The 27089-nt window shown below is 40.4% G+C and overlaps 2 protein-coding genes and 1 pseudogene across 5 annotated transcripts; 1 reads left to right on the top strand and 2 right to left on the bottom strand.

Annotated features, from left to right (window-relative positions):
• The first annotated feature begins 934 nt into the window (after nucleotides 1-934).
• On the top strand, nucleotides 935-13542 carry METTL5 (methyltransferase 5, N6-adenosine). 4 transcript variants are annotated; one of them, XM_007965313.3, is made up of 8 exons: nucleotides 935-1002; nucleotides 1231-1382; nucleotides 3804-3918; nucleotides 4594-4775; nucleotides 5919-6001; nucleotides 10075-10126; nucleotides 12802-12851; nucleotides 13440-13542. In XM_007965313.3, exons 2-8 carry the CDS (start codon nucleotides 1274-1276, stop codon nucleotides 13476-13478), a joined length of 630 nt encoding a protein of 209 aa, XP_007963504.3. In that variant the 5' UTR covers nucleotides 935-1002; nucleotides 1231-1273; the 3' UTR covers nucleotides 13479-13542. The 4 variants fall into 4 exon arrangements, with proteins under 4 accessions (XP_007963504.3, XP_007963502.3, XP_037857880.2 ...); XM_007965311.3 differs by having other exon boundaries at nucleotides 958-1088; XM_038001952.2 differs by having other exon boundaries at nucleotides 979-1088; nucleotides 4714-4775.
• LOC119625592 (small nucleolar RNA U3) lies at nucleotides 9237-9315 on the bottom strand (annotated as a pseudogene).
• SSB (small RNA binding exonuclease protection factor La) lies at nucleotides 13234-26717 on the bottom strand. The gene is made up of 12 exons (XM_007965315.3): nucleotides 26578-26717; nucleotides 24547-24621; nucleotides 19633-19736; nucleotides 19371-19545; nucleotides 18326-18433; nucleotides 18148-18248; nucleotides 16731-16802; nucleotides 16382-16424; nucleotides 14867-15007; nucleotides 14245-14431; nucleotides 13974-14105; nucleotides 13234-13631 (listed from the first exon to the last, which is right to left on the bottom strand). The coding sequence occupies exons 2-12, from the start codon at nucleotides 24610-24612 to the stop codon at nucleotides 13543-13545; spliced, it is 1218 nt and encodes a 405-aa protein (XP_007963506.1). The 5' UTR covers nucleotides 24613-24621; nucleotides 26578-26717; the 3' UTR covers nucleotides 13234-13542.
• Between the last annotated feature and the right edge of the window lie 372 nt (nucleotides 26718-27089).

The raw sequence follows: 27089 nt of genomic DNA, 5'->3' as shown, positions 1-27089 counted from the left end.
TGCTGGGATTACAGGAGTGAGCCACCGCGTCCGGGGCCACGTTTAATTGTTCATATTTACTCTTTCTTCTTTCTAAACTTCATTCGCTCTACAATCTGCTACAACTTGGTTTCTGCTCCTGCTTTATGAAGCCCGACCTCTTTCCAGTATTTGACACCGCTACCTATTCTTTCATTTCCACTCTTTTTTTTTTTTTTTTTTTTTTTTCTGAGACGGAGTCTTGCTCTGTCGCCCAGGCTGGAGTGCACGGCACGATCTCGGCTCACTGCAAGCTCCGCCTCCCGGGTTCACGCCATTCTCCTGCCTCAACCTCCCGAGTAGCTGGGACTACAGGAGCCCGCCACCACGCCCGGCTAATTTTTTTGTATTTTTAGTAGAGACAGGGTTTCACCGTGTTAGCCAGGATGGTCTCGATCTCCTGACCTCGTGATTCGCCTGCCTCGGCCTCCCAAAGTGCTGGGATTACAGGCGTGAGCCACCGCGACCGGCCCATCCGCTCTCTCTTCTTTGGGTTTCTTTGACATCACCTCTTCTGTGAGAATTGCAAGTGACACAAATGACCTAAAAATTGGGAAACAAAGTTACAATAAAGTAAGGCATGAGAATGGCGAAGGAGGTAAAGATGAATGGAGATCGCTACTTTTTGAGCCGAGACTTGGGAAACAAGAAGAGTCACTCTGGGCCATACAACAAAGTGACTGTGACTTTCTCTTCCGCATCCCTTTCACTCTGTCTTTCCCCCATCCTTTGAGGGCCCGCAGGTACTCATGGCAAACTAGAGGGTAACGAGCAGGCGACAGGCGGCGAGGACTGGCCGTGGGTCAGCGAGTAGCGCAGGCTTTGCAGGTGGAGGGGATGGGGTAATGAGGCCCCCAGGTGGCCAGCGGAACCCCGGCTCAGGACAAAAGTTGCAGCTCGGCGCCGGGCCGCTGGGCGGCGAACGCGTGCGCGCGTGCGGGCTGGCGCTTCCGGCCCCGGCCGAGGTGCGGGTCGCCCCAAGAGGTGTGTTGTCGTGGCGCGAGGGATCCTGGGGCTGCTCCAGCCACGCGCCGCTGCCGTCTCCTGGGATGGTGTGGGTTACCTGGGAGGTGGGTCAGAGGCTCGTCCCGTGCCCTGCGTCCCGGCGTCTCCTTAAGGCGCGTCTTCGGGTCCGGCCAGCGGTGCTGAAAAGGGGGAGAAGGTTGGGGGTAGGGAGGAAACAAAATCCCAGTTCAATAGATTTCTCCGCAGATCCTGTGCCTTCAAACCCTACGAGTCCATACTTTAAAACAAAATGAAGAAATTAAGGCTTAAGGAACTAGAGAGTCGCCTGCAACAAGTGGATGGATTCGAAAAGCCCAAGCTACTTCTAGAACAGTATCCTACCAGGCCGCACATTGCAGGTAGGGCGGCTGGTTCACCACGCCCCTGCTTTCGGCGTTAGTCCAGTCTACTCTGTGATAAAAATAGAACAGTTATTTGGATACAGATAATGTCTAGAGAAATTTTGCCCAAAGATCACCTAGTTAGGTCTTCCTTGACACTGCAGCTCACAGCACGCCCTCCACACACAGATTCACTATCGTTTTACTGTCTGGTTTTCTGCATATCCCATAACACTGCCAAACAGTATTTTTAATGTGCTTTTTTCTCTTCTCACATTATAATCTCTTTGAGGACAAGGAATTTGTTAGTCTCGTTCATACTTGAATTCCCAGTGCCTAGAAGAGTCGCTGGTACTATTTAGGAGCTCAGTAAACATTTACTAAATAAGGATCAATTTCCTATTGCTACTAATTGCCTAGGCAAGGATTCTTGTGCTATACTCTGCCCTAGAAATGAATACCAGAGTTGATAGTGGAAGGATAGTTTAACAAAATCAGAGTATGTGCTGTATAAAGATGAGCATGCATATTAATTTTAACAGATTTTCTGAGTATTAGCATTGTTGCTTCATGCCAGACACTGATACTAGGAGTACAAGAGAGAATACAGGAAAACATATATTTATGTTACCAAAGTCATTGGGAAGCCTTAGGGGAAAAAAAATTATTATTATTATTTATTGAGATGGGGGTCTCACTCTGTCACCCAGGCTAAAGTGCAGTGGCATGATCACGGCAACTGCAGCCTTGACCTCCAGGACTCAAGTAATCCTCCTACCTAAGCCTCCTGAGTAGCTGGGACTACAGGCATACACCATCACGCTGGCCAGTATTTTTTATTTTTTGTAGAGACAGGGTCTTGCTATGTTGCCCAAGATGGTCTCAAACTCCTGGGCTGAAGTGATCCTCCCACCTTAGCCTCAAGAAGTGCTAAGATTACAGGCATGAGCCACTGAGCCTGGCCCCTTAGGAAAATTAATTTTCTGAGAGTACCTGCAAGGAGGAGTTTTTTCCAGTTCCAAAATAGTTGTTTCTAAGCTGCCAGTAAAAGTCAAGGAGGGCACGTGTGTATTTACACTTAACTCCAAGATACTGTCATAATTCCAACCAAAAATTCACACAAAACTACTGTGTCTAGGTTAAGACCAGTTTTCTCAAATAATGACTTACTAGTCTTCTGACTGTAGGTTTTTTTAGTGGAATCCAATTTAAAATATAATAACAATCTGGCCAGTATGGTGCCTCACCCCTATAATCCCAGCACTTTGGGAAACCAAGGCAAGAGGATGACTTGAGGCCAGGAGTTCAAGATCAGCCTGGGCAACACAGCGAGACCCCGGCTCTTAAAAATAAATAAATAAATTAGCCGGGTGTAGTAGTATGCGCCTATAGTCCCAGCCGCTGTTACTAAGGCAGGAGAATTGCTTGAGCCCTGGAGTTTCAGGCTGCAGTGAGCTCTGATCCCACCACTGCACCCCAGCCTGGGTTATAGAGATAGACCCCATCTCTGAAAAAAACAACAAAAAAAAACCTCTGGATCCTCGGGTATCAATGGCCAGCAGTCCTTGCTGGGTTCAGATATCTTCAGGGAAATATCAGTGGTGGTGGTATTCATGTTTAACCTTCAGTATATCTAACACCCAGTAGTTCTATTATCAGGTCTCATTTGTAGATTATGAATATATATATGTCTGTAGACCATGAGTTTATGTGTCTAAAGGCTACATTGCAGAGCTTATGGTGCTTGTGTTCTGGTGACAAACTTGCTACAACAAAGTTCTGTGGTTGGGTGCAGTGGCTCATGTCTGTAATCCCAACACTTTGGGAGGCTGGGGTGGGAAAAATCGCTTAAGCCCTGGAGTTCGAGACCAGCGTGGCAATATAGTGAGAACCTGTCTGTGTTTAAAAAAAAAAAGAAAAGAAAAGAAAAAAAGGTTTTGTGTCTTTGTGATGCTAATGCTTGTTTGATAGTGGTTTCTAGTCTTACAGATTTCACGGATAAGTAAAATTTCAAAACAATTTAGGAAACTGATACAGAGTTGCTAAATTTATGTTGACAAGAAAGGATTTTTTTAAAACCTATTTACTCTTAATGTTCTTTCAAAAAATATTTCAGCATCAAAGAAAGAACCAATATGAGTGTATGGCAATGTTCTTAACAGGCTGAGGAAAAACTAAACGTTTTGACATTTTCTTCCATTTTACATCAGAGACTGGTCACAGTTTTGTCATTCTTGGCATTGCTAGCAGAGACTCTTTTTTGAGAACCACTGGTGGGTATTAGCCTCCTTTATGGTGCCTCTTACTACATACCAAATTATTACACCTTATCTTTTAAAAAAATAATCTGGAATGGCATTTAGGGGAAGACTGAGTAATGCACAAATAAGATTTTAGTCATCACCTTGCTTATTCTCTAATTTTTTTTTTATTTTTTAGCTTGTATGCTCTATACAATCCATAACACGTATGATGACATTGAAAATAAAGTCGTTGCAGATCTAGGATGTGGTTGTGGAGTACTTAGCATTGGAACTGCAATGTTAGGAGCAGGGTATGTAATGCAATATATGCTATTTGGGTATTGGGTGGCTTTAATAAGGAGCATCAATGGGATTAACTGAATTATATTTATGAGACTCCACAGAATGAGATATAGGGAGCAAAAATCTGATACTGAATACATTTTGAACCGGCAGAAGATCTAAACAAACTACAAAATATAAATAAAAATGGTAAAAGCAGCAGTTCCTTTTATACAAACCTGAGTTTCCAACCCCTGCCAGGTTTGGAAATTATGCTATTGAAAAGCAACACTTGACCAGGCACAGTGGCTCACGCCTGTAATCCCAACACTTTGGGAGGCCAGAGTGGGCAGATTACTTGAGCCCAGGAGTTTGAGACCAGCCTGGGCAACATGGTGGAACCCCATGTCTACAAAAATACAAAAATTAGCTGGATGTGGTCCCAGCTACTTCGGAGGCTGAGGTGGGAGGATTGCTTGAGCCTGGGAGGTCGAGGCTGCAGTGCAAGATGGCATCACTCCACTCACCTGGGTAGCACAGCAAGATCCTGTCTGAAAAAAGAAAAAAAAAAAAAGAAGAAAACACTCTTACTTTGCTAATTGGGTTAGAAAGATACATGGTTAAAAAGAAAAAAGCTAATTTTGGTTTTGTTTTTCCTTGGGAGCTATAAATCGCCACTCTTTGTGTGTGTTTTGTATTTATAGGTTGTGTGTTGGATTTGACATAGATGAAGATGCATTGGAAATATTTAATAGGAATGTGGAAGAGTTTGAGTTAACAAATATTGACATGGTTCAATGTGATGTGTGCTTATTATCTGACAGAATGTCCAAGTCATTCGATACAGTGATTATGAATCCTCCCTTTGGGACCAAAAATAATAAAGGTTTGTAACAAGAATCGGGTATATTGGTATATTTATAGAAAAGATTTTAAAGCTATTTTTAAGGCCAGGCGCAGTGGCTCAGGCGTGTAATACCAGTGCTTTGGGAGGCTGATACAGGAGGATCTTTTGGGGCCAGGAGTTGGTAGCCATCCTGGGCAACATAGTTAGACCCTGCCTCTACACACACACACACACAAATTTAATTTGCCAAGTGCGGTGGTGTGCCTATGGTCCTAGCTACTCAGAAGGCTGAGGTGGGAGGATCACCTGAGCTCAAGTATTGAAGGCTGCCATGAGCTATGAATGTACCACTTCACTTCAGCCTTGGTAACAGCAAGACCCTGTCTAGAAAAAATAAAACAAAAATAAAAACCCTTTTTATCACTGACTGTTTGAGCTAAGTGATTTTATCACTCTTCATTAAATAAACCAAGGCTAAGTGATTTTATTACTCTTCATTAAGTAAACCAATCTCTTACCTGTGTAATTCATATAATTTAAATTTCAATTTGTTTAATGCATGGCTAAGAAATTGAGTTTTTCAACTTTTGTTTTTACAGATTTGTATTAAGTAAACAAAGACAGTCATGTCATTTATTATATATCTCCCATTTGCTTTCAGGAATAATTTGCCTAACCCTTATGATTGAATATGAAACATATAAAGAATTTTATACTTTTAGAACCTGTTTTTTAATGTCTTAACACACCCAAGGGTTTCTACATGTGCCCATCAGTAACAGTGACTCACTGTGGCTGTTAATTTTGTGGGTACTGTGGGCAAGGAGGTTAGGAAGTCAGTGAGGGTAGGAAAAAACATGCATAGTTTAAAAAGTACCCTGCCCCCACCAAGAGGATTCTGAATACTACTCTACACATTTCCTTCTCCCCTTTTTGAAAGTCATTAATGTTGGAATATAATACTAAATTTTTTACTTTATCCTTATTTAACCAAGGCAGTGAAATTCTGGTTTTATTCTACCAACCTTAAAATAATATTTTGATAGTTTATTTGTACCCTTATTGCTGAAAGATTTCAAGGTGGCTATTTTGAAGTTTGGAAGAAAATGTTTCTAAATCCTACTAACTTAATCTTCTATTTTGATAAGAGGTAAATAGGAGGTTTTTTTCTTCTCTTCACAGGGACAGATATGGCTTTTCTAAAGACTGCTTTGGAAATGGCAAGAACAGCAGTATATTCCTTACACAAATCCTCAACTAGAGAAGTAAGTTCAAATCATCTGATACTCTGTGGCATTTATTTTTAAATTCATGACAGTGTTTTTAGGATTTGCTGTGAATACTAGATACCACAATATCTATTTCTACTGACCTTTTTGACATATGAAACTTAGGAACTAAATTTTCTAATTAACCAGCTAGCATCTGATTGGCCTTTTTCCGGGCTATAAGACTTCTTTCCTCAAAGATTTTTTCAGACAGGAACTGTTGCCAGAAGAGAGACTATAACTCAGGAGTAGAAAAGTGTGTTATAACTAGGATTATGGTATGTTTTGGTTTCTCTGAGTAAGTCTTAGTTGATCCCTTTTGTCCCATTGTCCCCGTGTGGCCCGATGTACTTAAGGGAGGCAATAAGGCCAGGTTTTCAGAACACTGAGCCTGGAGCTAAACAGATCTGAGTTCAGAAATCAGCTATTCTATTATTACTTTTGCAGCATGTAACACACGGAGAGGTGTATAAGTTGTATTCCAGGAAACTGGGGGGAAAGGCAGTACATTTTTTTAGTGTCAGTATAACACGGTGGTTAGGAATGGAGATTCTGAAGCCAGACCAGACTTTCTGGGTTCAGATCCAAGCTCTGCTGCCTCCCAGCATTATCTTGGTCAAGGTAATTGAGCTTCATCATCAAGGTAATTGAGCTTTTGTCATCTGTACTATCCTCACCTGTACTCTTAAGTGTAAGGGACTAAGAGTACCCAATAATTCATAAGAATTGTGAGGATAACATGAGTTAATATTTACAAAGCACTTAGATCAGTGTCTGATATGTGTAATTGCTATGTGCTAGCTACTATTATTTAAATCATACATGTATTCAAAGATTTTAAAGTGATTTTGTAGGAAAAATAGTTAATTCATGTAAATACAGTGTATAAGAACTCAGTTGGAAATAATACATTCTAGTTACATGGTAATCTGATAACCTTTTAAAAAGCATAAAATATAACAGCTAAAAAGAACTATACTGCTAACAGTAAGTAGTGGTACATGTAGGCAAGCAACAGGACATAACATAGCTAGTAAATAAATCCTCACTATATATGAAAGCAAACACCAGTTAAACATTGGTATCCAAACGTGTGTCCCCAAGAACACCCTCAGGTTTGATGATTCACTAGGAAATCTCATAGGACTCTGCATATAGTCTTATTCATGGCTATGATGTATTACAGTGAAAAGATATAGAGCAAAATCAGCAAAGAGAAAGGTGCATTAGGCAGAGAATGGGGGAAACCAGGGGCAAGCTTCCCAAGTCTTCTGCCAGTGGAATAACACAGGACACACTTAATTTTCCCAGCATGAATTATTGATAACACACGTGAAACATTACCAACCAGGGAAGCTCATTAGAGACTCAGTGCCCAGGGCTTTTATTACAGACTGATCATGTAGGCAATTCCCTTTCTGACACATACCCAAATTCTAGACTCCCAGTAGGAAAACAGGTGTTCAGCATAAACAGTGTTAGGCACAGTGAGACACTATTATTAAGGGAGTAGGGAGTGGGAACCTTCCCAAAATCTAAGTTCCCAATCTCCAGCCAAGGGCCAAACTTGTAAGCAGGCCTTTCTAAGGATAAGCAGCCAGGCCTGCTGTGAACTCTTTTCTGCACAGCTTGGCATAACATGAATTTTTTTTTTAATTATACTTTAAGTTCTAGGGAACATGTGCAGAACATGCAGGTTACATAGGGATACATGTGCCATGTTGGTTTGCTGCACCCATCAACTCGTCATTTACGTTAGTTATTTCTCCTAATGCTATCCCTCCCCCAGCCCCCCACCCCCTAACAGGTCCCGGTGTGTGATGTTCCCCTCCCTGTGTCCATGTGTTCTCATTGTTCAACTCCCACTTATGAGTGAGAACATGTGGTGTTTGGTTTTCTGTCCTTATGATAGTTTGCTGAGAATGATGGTTTCCAGCTTCATCCATGTCCCTGGAAAGGACATGAACTCATCCTTTTTTATGGCTGCATAGTATTCCATGGTGTATATGTGCCACACTTTCTTTATCCAGTCTATTATTGATGGACATTTGGGTTGGTTCCAAGTCTTTGTTATTGCGAATAGTGCCGCAGTAAACATACGTGTGCATGTGTCTTTATGGTAGCATGATTTATAACCCTTTGGGTGTATACCCAGTAATGGGATTGCTGGGTCAAATGATATTTCTAGTTCTAGATCCTTGAGGAATCGCCACACTGTCTTCCACAATGGTTGAACTAATTTACACTCCCACCAACACTGTAAAAGTGTTCCTATTTCTCCACATCCTCTCCAACATCTGTTGTTTCCTGACTTTTTAATGATCGCCATTCTAACTGGTGTGAGATGGTATCTCATTGTGGTTTTGATTTGCATTTCTCTGACGGTGAGTGATGATGAACATTTTTTCATGTGTCTGTTGGCTGCATAAATGTCTTGAGAAATGTCTGTTCATATCCTTTTCCCACTTTTTGATGGGGTTGTTTGATTTTTTTTCTTGTAAATTTAAGTTCTTTGTAGATTCTGGATTTTAGCCCTTTGTCAGATGAGTAGATTGTAAAAATTTTCTCTCATTCTGTTGGTTGCCTGTTCACTCTGATGGTAGTTTCTTTTGCTGTGCAGAAGCTCTGTAGTTTAATTAGATCCCATTTGTCAATTTTGGCTTTTGTTGCCGTTGCTTTTGGTGTTTTAGTCATGAAGTCCTTGCCCATGCTTATGTCCTGAATGGTATCGCCTACGTTTTCTTCTAGAGCTTTTATGGTTTTGGGTCTTACATTTAAGTCTTTAATCCATCTTGAGTTAATGTTTGTATAGGGTGTAAGGAATGGATCCAATTTCAGCTTTCTACATATGGCTAGCCAGTTTTCCCAGCACCACTTATTAAATAGGGAATCCTTTTCCCTTTGCTTGTTTTTGTCAGGTTTGTCAAAGATCAGATGGTTGTAGATGTGTGGTGTTATTTCTGAGGCCTGTGTTCTGTTCCATTGGTTTATATGTTTTGGTACCAGTACCATGCTATTTTGGTTACTGTAGCCTTGTATCATTTGAAGTCAGGTAGCATGGTGCGTGCCTCCAGCTTTGTTCTTTTTGCTTAGGATTGTCTTGGCTATGTGGGCTCTATTTGGTTCCATATGAAATGTAAAGTAGTTTTTTCCAATTCTGTGAAGAAAGTCAGTGGTAGCTTGATGGGGATAGCATTAAATCTATAAATTACCTTGGGCAGTATGGCCATTTTCACGATACGGTGCTCTACACTTTCAGAGAAACTTCTCTAGTGACGAACTATAGAAATGATCCCTGAAAGTATAGTCTTGGCATAACATGGATTTTATAAAACTCAGTTTTACTGCATGAACTGAATTGCCCATGTACACTGATCTCTGCCAAATGGTTTCTAGGATACCTAGCTGTATATATTAATGAAATAATGCTACAGAAACCATATGAGAACATTACACATCTTTGATAGATTTCTGAAATAGTCATGCATCCTTTAACAACAGGGACATGTTCTGACAAATGTATTCTGAGAAATGCATCCTGAGGTGATTTCACCATTGTGCAGACATAGAGTGGACCACCGAGGCTCTGTGGTTAGTCTATTGTTCCTAGGCTACAAACCTGTCAACCTGTTACTGTATTGAATACTACAGGTAACTGTAACACAATGGCATTTTTTTAAATCTAAACATATATAAATACCAAGAAGGTAATGTGTTGTGCTATGATGTCAAGATAGCTACATCACTAGGCAATAGCAATTTTTCAGCTCCATTTATAATTTTATGGGACTACCGAAATATATGCAGTCCCTAGATAACCCCAAATGGCATTATATGGTGCATGAGTAGCTTTCTATCACTTGGATTTATTGTATGATTTGGTTCAGATTATTAAATATATTGAAATTGATTTCTTATTTTCAGACTACTATCCATTCAATTGAAATTTTTATAAGGGTCTAGATTCTAATGAAATTTTAAGCTTAAAAACTCAATCTCAATTATTAGTAAAAAGCAATTTTAAAAAATCATTAAAAATCAGCTCATAACAACATATTGTTTATGTTCAGCATGTTCAAAAGAAAGCTGCAGAATGGAAAATCAAGATAGAGATTATAGCAGGTAAGACAAATCTCAATCCTAATATCCAAAAGGGCCAACATGCATTCGCCCAACCAAAACTTTCATGCAGGTGCTGGGAAGATCTACTATAAAGTATGCTTTGCAGTGTGGCAAAATGTGCATGATTGGTAATAGATTGGAAATGGAGTAAAAGCAGAGTGATCACTTAGCTTAAGACTGTCCTAATTTATGCAATTTACTGAAAATTTCTAATAGCACTCAGGTATTTGATCACTCCAGACTCAGGTGGAACACTGTATAGCAGCACAATGGCTAAAAACATGGGCTTGGGGCCAGGCATGGTGGCTCACGCCTATAATCCCAGCACTTTGGGAGGCCGAGGTGGGCAGATCACCTGAGGTTTAGAGTTCAAGATGAGCCTGGCCAACATGCTGAAACCCTATCTCTACTAAAACTACAAAAAATTAGCCGGGCATGGTGGTGCACATCTGTAATCTCAGCTACTTGGAGACTGAGGCGGGAGAATCTCTTGAGTCCCAGAGGCAGAGGTTGCAGTGAGCCGAGATTGTGCCACTGTTCTTCAGCTGGATGACAGAGGAGACTCAGTCTCAAAAAACAAAAACAAAACAAAAAACGTGAGCTTGGATTTGGTCAGATCTTGGTTTGAAATTCATTCATGGAAAATGCTATCAGATTATTTCCGGATAATCTTTCTTTTTTTTTTTTTTTGGGAGACAGAGCCTTGCTCTGTTACCTAGGTTGGAGTGCAGTGGCAACCTCCACCTTCTGGGTTCAAGCAATGCTCTTGCCTCAGTCTCCCGAATAGCTGGAACTACAGGCGTGCACTACCATGTCTGGCTAATTTTTTTATCTTTAGTAGAGACAGGGTTTCACCACATTGGCCAGGCTGGTCTTGAACTCCTGACCTCAGATGATCCTCCAGCCTCTGCCTCCCAAAGTGCTGGGATTACAGGTGTGAGCCACCGAGCCTGGCCTCTAATTCCATTCTCTAATTGCCCCTGGAATCAAATAACATTTATCTTTTTCTTCTAAATATCAACACTATGAGTAAATCATGTTTAATACATTTTTATTACTAAATTGGGTAATAGTCACAAACATCAAAACAGGAAAAGCATATAACTAGAACCTAATTATAATCTAAGCCCAAAATAAGGGTGCAATAAGGGAACATGTTTTTTCACAATAGACAATGAATTGCCACTGTAGTGTTAAACATACAGCTGGATATATTACTGTTCATAATAATGTAACATATACATCTGTTCATCTTCCTGTTATTTTCAGTGTTGCATTACTTAAGACAGTTTTAGGGGTGTTTTTTTTGTTTTTGTTTTTTGAGATGGAGTCTCCCTCTGTTGCCCAGGCTGGAGTGCAGCAGCACGATCTTGGCTCACTTGGCAACCTCCACCCCCTGGGTTCAAGGGATTCTTCTCCTGGCTCAGCCTTCACTAGTGGCTGGGACTACAGGCGCACCACCACACCCAGCTTTTTTTTAATTATTTTTGGTAGAAATGAGGTTTCACCATGTTGGCCAGGCTGCTCTCGAACTCTTCACCTCAGCTCATCTGCCCGCCTTGGCCTCCCAAAGTGCTGGGATTAGAGGCGTGAACCACCACACCCAGCCAGTTTTAGGTATTATATGCAGTATGGAACACCTTAGAACAGTCCCAGTAGTATACCGAGCCAGAGCCTTGCTCCTCCAAATGTGGTCCTCAGACCATCAGCATTAAAATCCCTGGGATTTTCTTGTTAGAAATAAAGAATTTCAGGCCAGGCGTGGTGGCTCACGCCTGTAATCCCAGCACTTTGGGAGGCTGAGGCGGGCAGATCACAAGGTCAGGAGATCAAGACCATCCTGGCTAACACAGTGAAACCCTGTCTCTATTTAAAAAATACAAAAAAATTAGCCAGGCATGGTGGCGAGCACCTGTAGTCCCAGCTACTCTGGAGGCTGAGGCAGGAGAATGGCATGAACCTGGGAGGTGGAGCTTGCAGTGAGCCCAGACTGCGCCACTGCACTCCAGCCTGGGCAACAGAGCGAGACTCCATCTCAAAAAAAAAAAAAAAAATTTCAGGCTCCACCCAGACCTACTGAATTAGAATCTGCATTTCAACAAGATCCCCAGGTGATTTGATTGCACATTAAAACTTGAAAGCTGTGACATACAGGAGTAGACTACTGCCATCCCTCTAAAATAGATCAGTAGTAAAGAGTTTGGAGAATCTACATTATTCTTTAGAATGAAGAAATATGAAAAACTGGTTTTCGTTTTAGAGCTTAGGAGGAAAATGGGTACTTACTACAATTATTAAACTCTGGGTAAGAAAATTTTGAAATAAGCATGGTTATTATGAGATTGAGTTAGCTACAGACTATTAGGAAATTAAAAATAGAAAGGTGCCATCCTTTTCATAGGATTTACTTTTTGGTCCACTTTTTATCCTTCTAAACTCTTCACTTGTAACCTCAAATTTCAGTATAAATGGCCATAATAACAGAAATGCCAAGCTGCCATGGCCAATGCTGGGAATATAGCAAGTCACTACTTGGATAAGTTAAAGGTTCTAAAATGTTCAGTTTACCAGCACTCAATACTTTTCTTAGTTTTTGTTGTTGTTGTTGTTGTTTAGTCAAGGGTGGTAAATGCTTGAAAATACAATTTTATCCTTAGGTGGCTTTTGTTTTACAGAGCTTCGATATGACCTGCCAGCATCATACAAGTTTCATAAAAAGAAATCAGTAAGTCTCTTAATTTTGGCTGGTCTACATTTGGTATTGAAAAGTTTTCTGGGCCGGACGTGGTGGCTCATGCCTGTAATCCCAGCTACTCGGGAGGCTGAGGCAAGAGAATCGCTTGAACTCAGGAGGCGGAGGTTGCAGTGAGCTGAGATTGCCCCACTACACTCCAGCCTGTGCGACAGAGTGAGAGTCAGTCTCAAAAAAGAAAAACAAAAGAAAAGCTTTATGACAAGTAATTATTTCTAGTGTTATCAACTTTCCTGTGTAAATATAGAAAGACAGCCTAGGAGACACCATAAATGGCCTGTGGGAATGGCCCATAGTCAACAGCTAATATTCTAGTTCTTTATTAAATGCTCTGGGTACAAAAAGAAAAAAAAACTTTTTTGCTCTTTTCATATAGTATATATTTTATTAGTTTGTACTAATACATTCTCATATTACAAAGGCAATTTAATGGAAGAATCTTCCTTTTGATATTTGAATCATCTGAAATAACACAAACAGAACTATACATTCAAAGAAATCTCATTTGCATAACAAAAAGACAAGTTAAACAACAACAAAAAAATTTTTCCTTTCTCACAGGTGGACATTGAAGTGGACCTAATTCGGTTTTCCTTTTAAAAGCCCCCGCAAACAAAAGTAGTTTAAAACCTATTTAAAATGAATAAAAAATTGGTTTACTAAACTACTGGTCTCCAGCACCATTTTCTGTTTTCTGTTGTTTGGATGCAGGTTCTTCTTTGTCTGTTTCTTCTCTTGCTCTTTTCACAGGTCCTATAACGTAACAATTAATTTTTGTTAAATTCAACATAAGTGCTGCTCTATTTTAATACTGAGTACAATTACTAATAATGATACTGTTGAAAAAGATGTAACAACTTCCTTGCACCAATGAGAAAAGGCTTTTCTCTTAGTACAGACCTGACCTCTAGATTCATCTTCCAAATATCCTGTCCCTAACTTATACAACAGCATAACCAAGGTAAATCATAATAATCCAAGAATGGCGCTTATCCAGAAGTTGAAAAGCCAAATCCCTATTCTCTGGCAAATCATTTATTTATGGAAGTACAAATTTTCTCATGAAACTACCAAAGGACTTAGGAAAAAACTTACCAGTTGCACCATTTTCATCATGTTCATCATCACTAGCAAATTTCGTTTTCTTGCCCTGAAACTGTACTTTTCCTTTACCAGACCCAGGCTGGGCAGCTTTATTACCCTTTCCTTTTCCTTTAAATCTACGACCTGTAGAGACACAATTGAGCACTCTGTAAAGAATTTTTTTTAAAGTCTCTTGTCAATGTTTTTGAACACTGATTAAAGTTTTTGCTCAAGTAAATGGGTTCAACAACCAAACTGTTAAAGAAAAATCAGAATAAATGACCTTTTGACTTCCATTTGTTTAGGGATTCTTGTTGGTCTTCTATTATTTTTTTCAATGCTTCTTTTTCCACCTCTCCTTCTAGTACTTCCCAAGTCACTTCTTTGTTCCTTAATTGTAGGTTACCATTATTTGCATCTTTGGCTTTACCCAAAGCTTCCTTGGCTTTTTCTTTAAATAGAATTATCCCCTATACCAGAGACAGAAAAAAAAGCCATACCCTTAGTTTTTTAGTCCCACAATTAATTTCTTTGTTCAAAGTAATTTTTTCTACCCTGCAAACCTTCCAGGCCTTTACCAGTTTGAATGAATTTTACTGAACCATAGAAAAGGAATGCTACAGAAGTAAAACTGCAATAATCAATATGAACAGTTATTCATAGTATAATTCAGAAACTATCAGACATCACATATAGTGACAATAACAACAAAGTAAATTATCAAGTAGAAACTAATTTAGTATAATTCAGAAAATATCAGACATCACATCCAGTGACAATAACAACAAATGATCAAGTAGAAACTAATTTAATAAACAGTTTTAAAAATTGCTTTCTACTAATTTTGTCTAAGTTTCTACAGATTTTCAAACTGACTGCTAAAAAGCATAGGAATGTTTCCAAACCTCTTTTGCTCCTCTGACGAAGTCTATCCATTTTATTTCACCATGATTTGAGAAAAGTATGTGTAAATCTTCTCTACAGGTCTGATCATCTAAATCACCTGAAAATTTCAGCAAGCATCCAATCTTTTCTTCTAGAGATTTCTATAAAAATATACAAAGCGATCAAAAAGTTTCTTAAAAGCAACAACAGACCATAAATGACTCACACCACATTATAGCTATACAAGAAAGAGCCTAGAAACCAAAATGCTATTTTAAAGTAGTTTCTCTTGCCTAGGCAGCAAGAGCGAACCTCCATCTCAAAAATAATAATAATAATAAATAAATAAAGTAGTTTCATAGTGTTGGTGTTTTCCTTTGTCATCCTTTATCCCAAAATGGCTTTCAATATTATTTGATCTCTTATACAACTGGCATTTAGTTATAAACTACATAAAATCTGGTTATTAAACTATCTTGGAAAATAATTCTAGGCAATATTTATCATACTTTAAAAAATTTTTAGGCCAGGCACAGTGGCTCATGCCTGTAATCCTAGCACTTTGGGAGGCCGAGGTAGGCGGATCACAAGGTCAGGAGATGGAAACCATCCTGGCTAACACGGTGAAACCCCGTCTCTACTAAAAATATATATACAAAAAATTAGCTGGGCATAGTGGCGGGTGCCTGTAGTCACAGCTACTCAGGAGACTGAGGCAGGAGAATGGGGTGAACCCAGGAGACGGAGCTTGCAGTGAGCCCAGATCGCGCCACTACACTCCAGCCTGGGCGAGAAAGTGAGACTGTCTCAAAAAAAGAAAAAAAATTTTTTTTAAAGAGTCATTATTATTTTCCCCAAATAAAAAATGTTACCTGTAACTTTCTAAATGGAAATACACATCAGTAGCTTATTAAGTCAAAAATAAAAGTATTAATCTATGATTAGAATCTTTAGAAGTTATAGGACATTTTCTCATAAAAATAAGTTCTAGGCATAAATGAACTTTTTCTGAATATTTCAAAATATATTCTCCTGTGTTTTATTATATTCTTTATTTTTAGACAGGGTCTCACTGTCACCCAGGCTGGAGTGCAGTGGCATGATCTTGGTTCACTGCAACCTCCGCCTCCTGGGTTCAAGTGATTCTCCTGCCTCAGCCTCCCCAGTAGCTGGCATTACAGGCATACACCACCAAGCCTGGCTAATTTTTGTATTTTTAGTAGAGGCAGGATTTCACCATATTGGCCAGGCTGGTCTCGAACTCCCAACCTCAGGTGACCCACCCACCTTGGCCTCCTAAAGTGCTGGGAATACAGGCATGGGCCACTGCACCCGGCCTTTTCGTATTTTAGAACATATTTCCTATCCTTAGTGTTCTCTTTTCCCTCAATATAATACCTGATTTATTACTTTAATGCAATGACAACTATAGATAGCTTTGCTTACATATTTTCTTGGAAAAAGTCCTCAGACTTAAAAGCTATTCATTTAACTATGAATTACAGATATACTAGATAGCAGTAATATATACTTACCATTTCAGCATCTTCTTCTAACTTTTGTTTTGCTTCTTGCTCTCTACAAATAAAAATATCATAATTATAACATACTTCCATTTACTATATAAGAAAATTAAGTCCTAATAAAGTTAACTAATCATGATCACTAAACTTACTTAACCAAAGCCAGAAGTCCTTAGGTTTTTTGATCGTCCAATGCTAGACTGCAATGCAATTTGGCCCCGAAATTGTCAAGGCAGCTTAAGATCTCAATGTTTCACTAGCAAAGAGAAAGGTCTACTGCCACTATTTCAGAGCTCACCAACTATATTTCTGTCAGCATTAAGGAATTCAAAGTATGTCATGATTAGTTCAACATACTTACTGTTTAGCTCTTAATTTAGCTTCCACTTTGTTTTGTTTTCTTTCTTCATTTTTTTTGGCAAAGTAATCATCCCTAAAGAACACACAGTACAGAGGCTAAATTCACGAGAACAAAGTTAAGACTGCAGATTATTTTGAATAACTTAAGCCATGGCACAGCAATAAATGTTGCACACATTTACTATCAACATAATCATCAACTAAAAATTCAAAATATGCCAAGGAAGTTACTCTCTCATGTTGTTTGTTTGTTTGTTTGTTTGTTTTGAGGCGGAGTCTCGCTCTGTCGCCAGGCTGGAGTGCAGTGGCCGGATCTCAGCTCACTGCAAGCTCCGCCTCCCGGGTTCCCGCCATTCTCCTGCCTCAGCCTCCCGAGTAGCTGGGACTACAGGCGCCCGCCACCTCGCCTGGCTAGTTTTTTGTATTTTTCAGTAGAGACGGGGTTTCACCGTGTTAGCCAAGATGGTCTTCATCTCCTGACCTCGTGATCCGCCCGTCTCGGCCTCCCAAAGTGCTGGGATTACAGGCTTGAGCCACCGCGCCTGACCTCATGTTTTAAATAACAGCTTTACTAAGGAAAAATTCCATGTGCCACAAAATTCACTCTTTTAAAGTGTACCTTGAATTTTTTTTAGTATATTCAGTTGTACAACCATCACTACTAACTTCAGAACATTTTCATGACCCCAAAAGAAACCCCCTATCCATTAGCAATTTCATGTTGATTTTCATTTATCATTCATGAATAGGGAAAAAAAAGTGTATAAGAGGCCGGGCGCGGTGGCTCAAGCCTGTAATTCCAGCACTTTGGGAGGCCGAGACGGGCGGATCACGAGGTCAGGAGATCGAGACTATCCTGGCTAATACGGTGAAACCCCGTCTCTACTAAAAAAATACAAAAAAACTGGCCGGGCGAGGTGGCGGGCGCCTGTAGTCCCAGCTACTCAGGAGGCTGAGGCAGGAGAATGGCGTAAACCCGGGGGGCGGAGCTTGCAGTGAGCTGAGATCCGGCCACTGCACTCCAGCCTGGGTGACAGAGCGAGACTCTGTCTCAAAAAAAAAAAAAAAAGTGTATAAGAAGTCATGCAAATAATATTGCAGTTTTCTATAGTGTTAATTTCACAAAAGGAGAAAATTCTAAAATCCCCAAGATCCAAGAATAACAGCAATTATGAGAAAACCATGTTAAATAATTTTTGAGGAATTAACACTGATACTATGACTGACACTATGACTGTGATCCATCACAGTGCATCTCTAAGTCAATCAGGTTTAGTATATACCATTTAGAAGACCATAATGCACTAAAATACTAAAAATACTGGCCTTTCAGGGGATGCTATTTCCATGCTCCTTACCCTAGTGTGTCAATTCCATATAACTAAAAGGCCAGGAGAAACATCAGCAAAAAGACTTACTTGAAAAGTATTAGCAGGTCTGTTTCTTTGTACTTCTGGTCAGGGGTCTCTACAAACTTCTTAGCAGATTCAATGCTATCAAACACAACAAAAATTGATCCCTATAAAAAGGAAGGAAAATATTTTTTAAGTTATTTCCCATATATTTTAAAACTAGAAAAAGTCTGTATTATCATACCTTAAATGCTTTATGCAATGTTCTTCTCATCTGAATATTTAGTACTTGACCTTTATCTTCTAACCATTCTTTTATGTCATCAAGAGTTGCATCAGTTGGGAAGCCTTTCTGTGAAGAGTGGGATGTACAAATAACAAATAATGACTTCTCAGATAAACAATTGGAGAGAATTTGATTCATTTTATCTTGAAATGAACACAGGATATACCTATCTATCTCTATTTATCTTTGTTAATCACTTAACAGCCTTGCTTAGGAGCCACTACTCTCCAGTGCAATAAAAGTGATTCATCTGGTATTTGCTTCAAAATAATTCAGTTGAGGCAAAAATAAAACAAGATGATTTGCATGTTCTGTTCATAACTAGTAAAGCTGGTGATGGTACATTATTGAATCTATTTATATACATCTGAAATTTTCCGTAATAAAAAAACTATTTAAAAATATGCTAAAGAAAATTGCAATCAAGTTTAGCTGCTGCTAAGAACAGCTAATATGCAACTGGTGCTTAGAATATGTCAAAGATTTGATCCAATGGTGTATTTTTTTTTTTTTTCATTTAATTCTCACAACAGTTCTACAAGGTAGAAAATATCCATGTTTATGAAGATAAACTTAGGACCAGGCATGGTGGCTCACACCTGTAATCCCAGCACTTTGGGAGGTCAAGGTGATTGAATTACTTGCGCCCAGGAGATTGACACCAGCCTGGGCAACAGAAGGAGACCCCTGTCTCTACAAAAAATGTTTAGCCACATGTGGTAGCATGCGCCTGTAGTCCCAGCTACTCAGGAGGCTGAGGTGGGAGGATCACTTGAGCCCAGGTGGTCAAGACTGCAGTGGACCATGATCAAACCACTGCATTCCAACATGAGCAACAGGATGAGATTCTGTCTCAAAAACAAAACAAAAAGAAACTTAGGTTAAGAATATTACAAAAGGACATAAAGTAATTAGTGAGGCTGTGATTCCTGAGCCCTTATTCTTCTGTACTTTACTTTCTAAATAAATGTAAGATGTTTAAGTGCATCACAGGCCCACTTACAATATAAACAGATCTGTTTTTTACATCATTTTTATACTCATCAGTCACTTCAGGTAGGGGTTTGCTTGGAGACCTTCTGATTTTAGTTTTATCTTCACTGATTTCCATGAGTTCTGCCTTGGATTTGCTCAATGCTTCCACAATTACATTAAAGTCTGTTGTTAGACGGTTCAACCTGAAGAGTACACATAAAAATGTAAGACTCAGCAGTAGCACTCACTGTAAACAGAAAACCTAAAGATTATTTTTAAAAGCTTGTTACCTGTTGAATTTTATCATTATCTCCAAAGGTACCCAGCCTTCATCCAGTTTTATCTGTTCCTTTAGAAACTTGTCCCGTGGCAAATTGAAGTCGCCAAAATAATACTGTGAGATAATTACAATGTATTTCAGAACACTGTATAATATGAACTCTAATCCCAACATTACTCTACAGTACCAAGTTCTGTTATTTAAAAGTACATGTCATAAGTTACAAAAGGCAATAAACATTTTCCCCAAATATATGATAATAAAATGTTTACAATACAAATTAGCAAAAAGATAAAACTAAAATGTCAATTATTAAAATAGTGTAAGTAATAGATATGTCAATAGACTAGAAAACCTTAAAGAAGAATATATTTAAAGATTATATGAAAAGCCTCTTGCAAATCAGTGTGTAAAGAATAGATGGTTAAGGCCGGGCACGGTGGCTCACGCTTGTAATCCCAGCACTTTGGGAGGCCGAGGCAGGTGGATCACCTGAGGTCGGGAGTTCAAGACCAGCCTGACCAACATGGAGAAACCCCCGTCTCTACTAAAAATACAAAATTAGCCGGGGTGGTGGCACATGCCTGTAATCCCAGCTACTCGGGAGGCTGAGGCAGGAGAATCGCTTGAACCCGGGAGGCGGAGGTTGCGGTGAGCCGAGATCGCGCCATTGCACTCCAGCCTGGGCAAAAAGAGTGAAACTCTGTCTCAAAAAAAAAAAAAAAAAAGAATAGATGGTTAAATAAAAAGAAATGGAATAAATTAATTTATCACTCCATTTTTATTTTTATTTTTTTTTATTTTTATTTTTTGACACAGAGTCTCGCTGTCTCGCTCAAGCTGGAGTGCAGTGGCATGAACTCGGCTCACTGCAACCTCCACTTCCCAGGTTCAAGTGATTCTCCTGCCTCAGCCTCCTGAGTAGCTGGGATTACAGGCATGTGCCACCACGCCCAGCGAATTTTTGTTATTTTTAGTAGAGACCCAGGGTTTCACCATGTTGGCCTTGAACTCCTGATCTCAAGTGATCTGTCTACCTCGGCCTCCCACAGTGCTGGGACTGCAGGCATGAGTCACCACACCTGGCCTTCTAATTTTTTAAAATTAAAAAATAAGGGACAGGGGCCAGGCATGGTTGTGCACGCCTGTAATCCCTGCACTTTGGGAAGTCAAGATAGACACCACCCTGGCCAACATGGTGAAACCACATCTCTACTAAAAATACAAAAATTAGCTGGGCGTAGTGGCGCACACCTGTAGTCCCAGCTACTCAGGAGGCTGGGGCAGAAGAATCGCTTGAACCCGGGAGGAGGAGGTTGCAGTGAGCCAAGATCGTGCCACTGCACTCCAGCCTGACAAAAGAGTAAGACTCCATCTCAAAAAAAGTTGGCGGGGGGGGGGTGGAGGGGGGGGGGCGGGCGCGGGCAGGAGTGCTGGTTCATGCCTAATCCCAGCACTTTAGGAGGCTGAGGCAGGTGCATCGCTTGAGTCTAGGAGTTCAAGACCAGTCTGGGCAACATGGCAAGACCCCAGCCAGGCATGGGTGGTACATGTCTCTAGTCCCAGCGCAGGAAGCTGAAGTGGAAGGATTGCTTAAGCCTGGCGGGTTGAAGCTGCAGTGAGGTGTAACTGTGCCACTGTACTCCAGCCTTGGAAACAGAGTAAGACGCTGCCTCCAAAAAAAAAAAATTAAACGTTTATCAAATTTAAGCATAGAGGTACTCTCAATATACACGCAAAGGAAAAACCCAAGTATGACTATTTGGAATGCCAGAAGTAACATAAAAAGTAAAAGACAAATTTGTCAAGAATTCTTACAAACAAACAAGAAGGGTAAAAAGAGAACACCCTAATAGAAAATAGTTAAAAGGTATTTTATTGGCCTCGCCTGATGGCCCAAGCCCATAATCCTAGCACTTTGGGAGGCTGAGGCGGGTCAATTTCTTGAGGCGAGAAGTTTGAGACCAGAATGGCCAATGTGGTGAAACCCTGACTCTACTAAAAATACAAAAATTAGCTGCACATGGTGGTGCACACCTGTAATCCCAACTACTCAAGTGGCTGAGGCACAAGACTACTTTGAACTCGGGAGGTGGAGGTTGCAGTGAGCCAAGATCACTGCCACTGTACTCCAGTCTGAGCGGAAAGCAATACTGTCTCTGTTTTAAATTAAAAAAAAAAAAAAGGACACTTTATTTTTCAGAGGTCGGGTCTTGCTTTGTTGCCCAGACTGGAGTGCAATGGTGCAACCACAGCTCACTGCAGCCTGAAACTCCTGGGCTCAATTCATCTTCCGCCTCAGCCTTCCAAGTAACTAGGACAACAGACACATGCCACCATGCCCAGCTAACGATTTTTTTTTAAATTATAAAAAATAGGCCAAGCGCAGTAGGCTCATGCCTGTAATCCCAGCACTTTGGGAGGCCAAAGCAGGTGGATCACTTGAGGTCAGGAGTTCAAAACCAGCCTGACCAACATGGTGAAATCCCGTCTCCACTAAAAATACAAAAATTAGCCGGGCATGGTGGTGTGCACCTATAATCCCAGCTACTTGGGAGGAATTGCGTGAACCTGGAAGGTGGAGGTTGCGGTGAGCTGAAATCACACCACTGCACTCTGCACTCCAGCCTGGGAGATAAGAATAAGACTCCATCTCAAAAAATAAATAAGCAAACTACTGTAAACTAAAAAAAGTCCAACTTCATTTCATTATTAATCAAAGAAATACAATTTAAAGCAATGAGACAGCATTTTTCATCTAACAAACTGGCTTAGATTAGGGAAAAAAACAAGACTACCTAGTATTGACTTGAACACAGAGAACTAGCCATGCAGGTAAGATGTAAACTGACAATTACCAGTGTTTTTTAAATGTGCATAATCCTTGAGCCAGTATGGCTCCTTCTAAGAATTTTACCTTGAAAAAAATCAATAAACATGTTTACTAAGATTTATATATAATATTTGTCAAAGAATGATTACAGCTAAAAAAATTAGAAAGATCCTTCGTTTTAAAGAGGAGAATGAAAAAATTATTGATTACAAAACTTTTCTCCACAAAAATGCATCCTATGTTTAGCGGGGGAAAGGGAAGGAAATAAAATCGTTAGAAATGTACCACTGTGGTGGGGGATGTTTTTAAAGGTGAAGGCACTATGCTTGTGTGGAGGCAGGGGATATATGGAAAATCTCTGTACCTTCCACTCAATTTTGCTGTAAACCTAGAACTGTTGTAAAATATAAGGTCCACTAAAAAAATAAAAATTAATATGAGCATGAAGCAAAGTGTCAAAAGCTTTTAACCTTGATTACCTCAGAAGAGTAGGATTTGAGAGTTAGCAGGTTGTAGGAGAGATATAACCTTTTCTATATACATTTTAGTATTGTTCTAAGTATTAAACACAGAATGAGTAATTTCTAATTTTTCTCCCCACAATCATAAGGAAATTAATATTAAAAAAAGGAACATATGACATTTTAAATGCAGAGAGGTGCAGCTTAAAAAAAAGAAAAAAAGCAGTTCAGAGAATTGCAGAAAAAACCCACACCAAACAATATGATCTGAGGGATTCCTTAGCAAGAACATAAGTTTAAAGATAATTTCCTATGCAACCATTATTGATATTGTAAAGATTTAAAGGTTTTTTTCTTTTTGACTTTAACTGAACAAAGAACGATTTGCAAATCAGGAAGCCTCCCCAGCCAGACTATGCTCACAAAGACTCAAGTTTCTTCCCCCTGACCCCCCAAAACAGTATTTCGCTCTGTCATCCAGGCTTGAGTGCAGTGGTATGATCACAGCCACTGCAGCCTCTACCTTCTGGGCTCCATCAATCCTCCCACTTCGGCTTCCCAAGTAGCTGGGACTACAGGCAAACCGCTAACACACTCAGCTAATTTTTGAAAATTTTTTGTAGAGATGGGGCCTCATCATGTTGCCCAGGCTGGTCTCTAACTCCTGGACTCAAGCCATCCTCCTGCCTCTGTACTGCAAAGGTACTGAGGATCACTTGAGGTTATTACGTTAACATAAACATAATACCTAAATTTGAAAAAATGCTAAGAGGGGTTTGAAAACAGATACTATTTTAAAATTACTGGCCAGGCACAGTGGGTCACACTTGTAATCCCAGCACTTTGGGAGGCTGAGGTGGGCAGATCACCTGAGGTCTGGAGTTTGAAACCAACCTGGCCAACATGGTGAAACTCCGTCTCTACTAAAAATACAAAAATTAGCCTGGTGTGGTGGCGTGCTCCTGTAGTCCCAGCTATTTGGCAGATGAGGCAGGAGAATCATTTGAACCCAGGAGGCAGAGGCTAGAGTGAGCCGAGACTGTTGTAGTGAGTCAAGATAGTGCCACTGCACTCCAGCCTGGCCAACAGAGTGAGACTCCAGCTCAAAAAAAAAAAAAAAGATACTATATTAAAGTTACAATAGCTGAGAACTGACTGGGCAGAAAAAAACTACGAAGATCACCAAAAAATATAGTGTTATTTAACAGGGAAAGTACTTTACCAAGGACTTTTATGTTACTTATGCGTCAGGCATTCTTCTAAGTACTTAACATTATATTCACTAATCCTCCAAACTGCCTTATGAGGAAGGAACTACTATTATCCTCATTTTATATGGGACTAAGAAGCTAAAATTTTATATGAGACTATGAAACTAAAATTTTAAAAAGATTAAGTAACTTTAGTTTATAATGTTACCTTTTGAAATGCTTGTACATCTTAAGTTTCACAACCTGGCTCCACCAGTATAAAACTGTATGCTATTATATGTTCATCTAAGAATCAAAGGCAAACCAAATGTTGAATATGTCCATATACTGAAATGAAATGTTCTTTCTGTATCTGTGTTGAGGTCCTACATTTTCTTTCAAGGAACTTGTTTTTGCAGTTTATAGCACAGGAATCATACCTCAATTTGATGACAGATTTTGGCCTCCAGGGCAGCCATCTTTTCACTATCGCCATTTTCAGCCATTGTGGCTATCTGTAAAATTTCCCAAATTAGCATAAAGTTATTTTTTTATATAAAACTCAAGACTAGAAAATGTTTACAAAGTATTAATATCCCATTGTTTTCTTAAAAAATCAGTAATTTCTGTTTTCACAGGTTCAGTTTATTTACTCAATTCTCAAATATCTCAACAAAGCAACACTTTGGAATAAGTGATGAAAAAATCTAAAAACTATAAAAAACCTCTCAGTAAATCACTACCCCATCTTCTATAACAAGAAACTGTTTATCTCACTTGGCTGGTCAAGAAAGCTTTAGGGAAAAAAACTCCAATCACTTACTAACTATTTCCAGCTTTAAACAGCTATCTGTCAGTATGTCACCATGGCTCGCTGTACATTTGTTTGGTTTGGTTCATTTTCTTTTTTCTTTTTTTAAGACGGAGTCTCGCTCTTGTTGCCCAGGCTGGAGTGCAATGGCGCGATCTCGACTCACTGCAATCTCCGCCTCCCAGGTTCAAGTTATTTTTTCGTCTTAGCCTCCTGAGTAGCTAGAATTGCAGGCACCGGCCACCTCGCCTGACTAATTTTTGTATTTTTAGTAGAGACCGGGTTTCACCATGTTGGTCAGGTTGGTCTTGAATTCCTGACCTCAGGCGTTCCACCCGCCTCGGCCTCCCAAAGTGCTGGGTTTACAGGCGTGAGCCACCGCGCCCCGGCCTTATTTCTTTTAAAATGCAGTCACAACTGACTTACCCAAACCTTGTATTATAACTTTTAAGGTGAAAAACGTTACAGTTCCTTAGATACTCTATGCTAAGGAACATACGAAAACAAAAATGGGAGAATGTGGTCACACTAGCACAACATTAAACTGGAGCGTATGCCTACTAATTTACTAATACATTGGATAGCCAGTTTCCTGTTTCGTATTCCTGACATTAGCATTGCAGGGAAAAAAGGAGGCTGTGCTATTGGTTTGCTAGAAATTACAAACCAAGTCTTCTAATTACAAAGTACTTGCCTCTAGGACTCTACTGTAAAGTCACCCAGTCATCCCAATTGTACAAAAGTTATGTGAACAAATCATCAAGAATATTGCCATTAGTTGACTCTAATTACGAACTGATGTAGTTACACTTCTTGGAAACATCGCCGGACACACTGCAATTGCATTCGCTACCCTGGATACACATAGGAAGCACTTGCAACGGCGTACTAACTGATCCACATCCCCCTAGAGAAATTATTCAATTTTATGCATTGTCTTGTCTATCACAATTTACACTCCTAAGTTACCACAGTGATCTAGAGGCCCCTACAAAGCAAACGATGAAATAAAAAACTATTTAGAACTTGCAAAACCTATTTGGCCTAATTTTGGAAATGCGCTTCAACAGATAATTTTCCAGAATGCACGACTGTAAGTGAAATATTACCCACGTTTTCCCGTTTCACACTGAAACCTGATGTGAGCGATGAAGGCCCTAACAGACCAAGAGTGACACTGGGGTACATCTGCGGCCCAAAGTTCTTTGGCCTCCAGTCAGTCCCACAGGCTCCACAGAACCCTCCGGCGTTTACCCGTGACCACCTCCGCAGAAACTTACAGGGATGGCCAGAAGCCTTCGGTGAGACTAGAACGCGGTGGAGGTAAAAAAAAAAAAAAAAAAAAAAAAAAAGAAAAGACGCAGTGGGGATGGGGGCAGCCACAGTCCCGTCTCTCAGCAACCGCGGAACTGCCTGGGCACCAGCCACGTGCGGGGAACCCCAGGATCCCGCATTCCTCGCGGGGGCAGCCTTGCCGCCGCCCGCGCCCCCTCCGCTCCGCCGCCTCCGGCTGAGGCCCACGCGGCGCTCGGCCTGAACGTGAGGAAGGCGAGGGAAGCACGGACGCCGCGAGAAGCAGTAAGGAACGGAAACGCGCAGTCGCGCACCAGCAAAGCGGGCCCTTATTGTAGCTTCTCATTAGCCACCAAGAATTGCTCACCTTTAAGGTTCCGGCCCACAGAGCCGCGCCACAGGCTCACACACAGCAACACCAACAACTCCACTTCCTAGCTCCGCTGGCCGGCCTAAAGCGCTCCAAGAAGATGGGGACCTTCCCAGCAGCCCTTGCGGCCTGGGTGGGCGGGGCCGAGGACGAGCTGGAGCGGTCCCTGTGCTCTGAGCATGCGCGGCTGCCGGGGCCTCCCAGGAACCCTGGAGTCCCCGCCCTCAATCCCAAACAGATTGGGTTAAAAAGTACCGCAGGGTGTAGGGGAGTGGCTGCTAGTTTGTGTTAGTATAAACATTTATTTTTAAGTATTTCTGGACGGCGTCTGTACCTCAGCCCTTCCTTTGGCCCTCCATTCATATGAAGTGTTTTGGGTTTTTTTCCAGATCTTTTCCAAAGATGTGTGTGAATACATACACATATCGTGTTGTAGTAGTTCTCAAAAAAAAGGGACAAGTGAAATTTTAAAAAAAAAATCAAAGATCCATGTAATCTTAGTTTTGAAG

Source organism: Chlorocebus sabaeus, chromosome 10 (genome assembly GCF_047675955.1).
Source record: "Chlorocebus sabaeus isolate Y175 chromosome 10, mChlSab1.0.hap1, whole genome shotgun sequence".
In the NCBI taxonomy this organism is placed as follows: Eukaryota; Metazoa; Chordata; class Mammalia; order Primates; family Cercopithecidae; genus Chlorocebus; species Chlorocebus sabaeus.
This window is presented reverse-complemented; position numbering and strand designations above follow the sequence as displayed.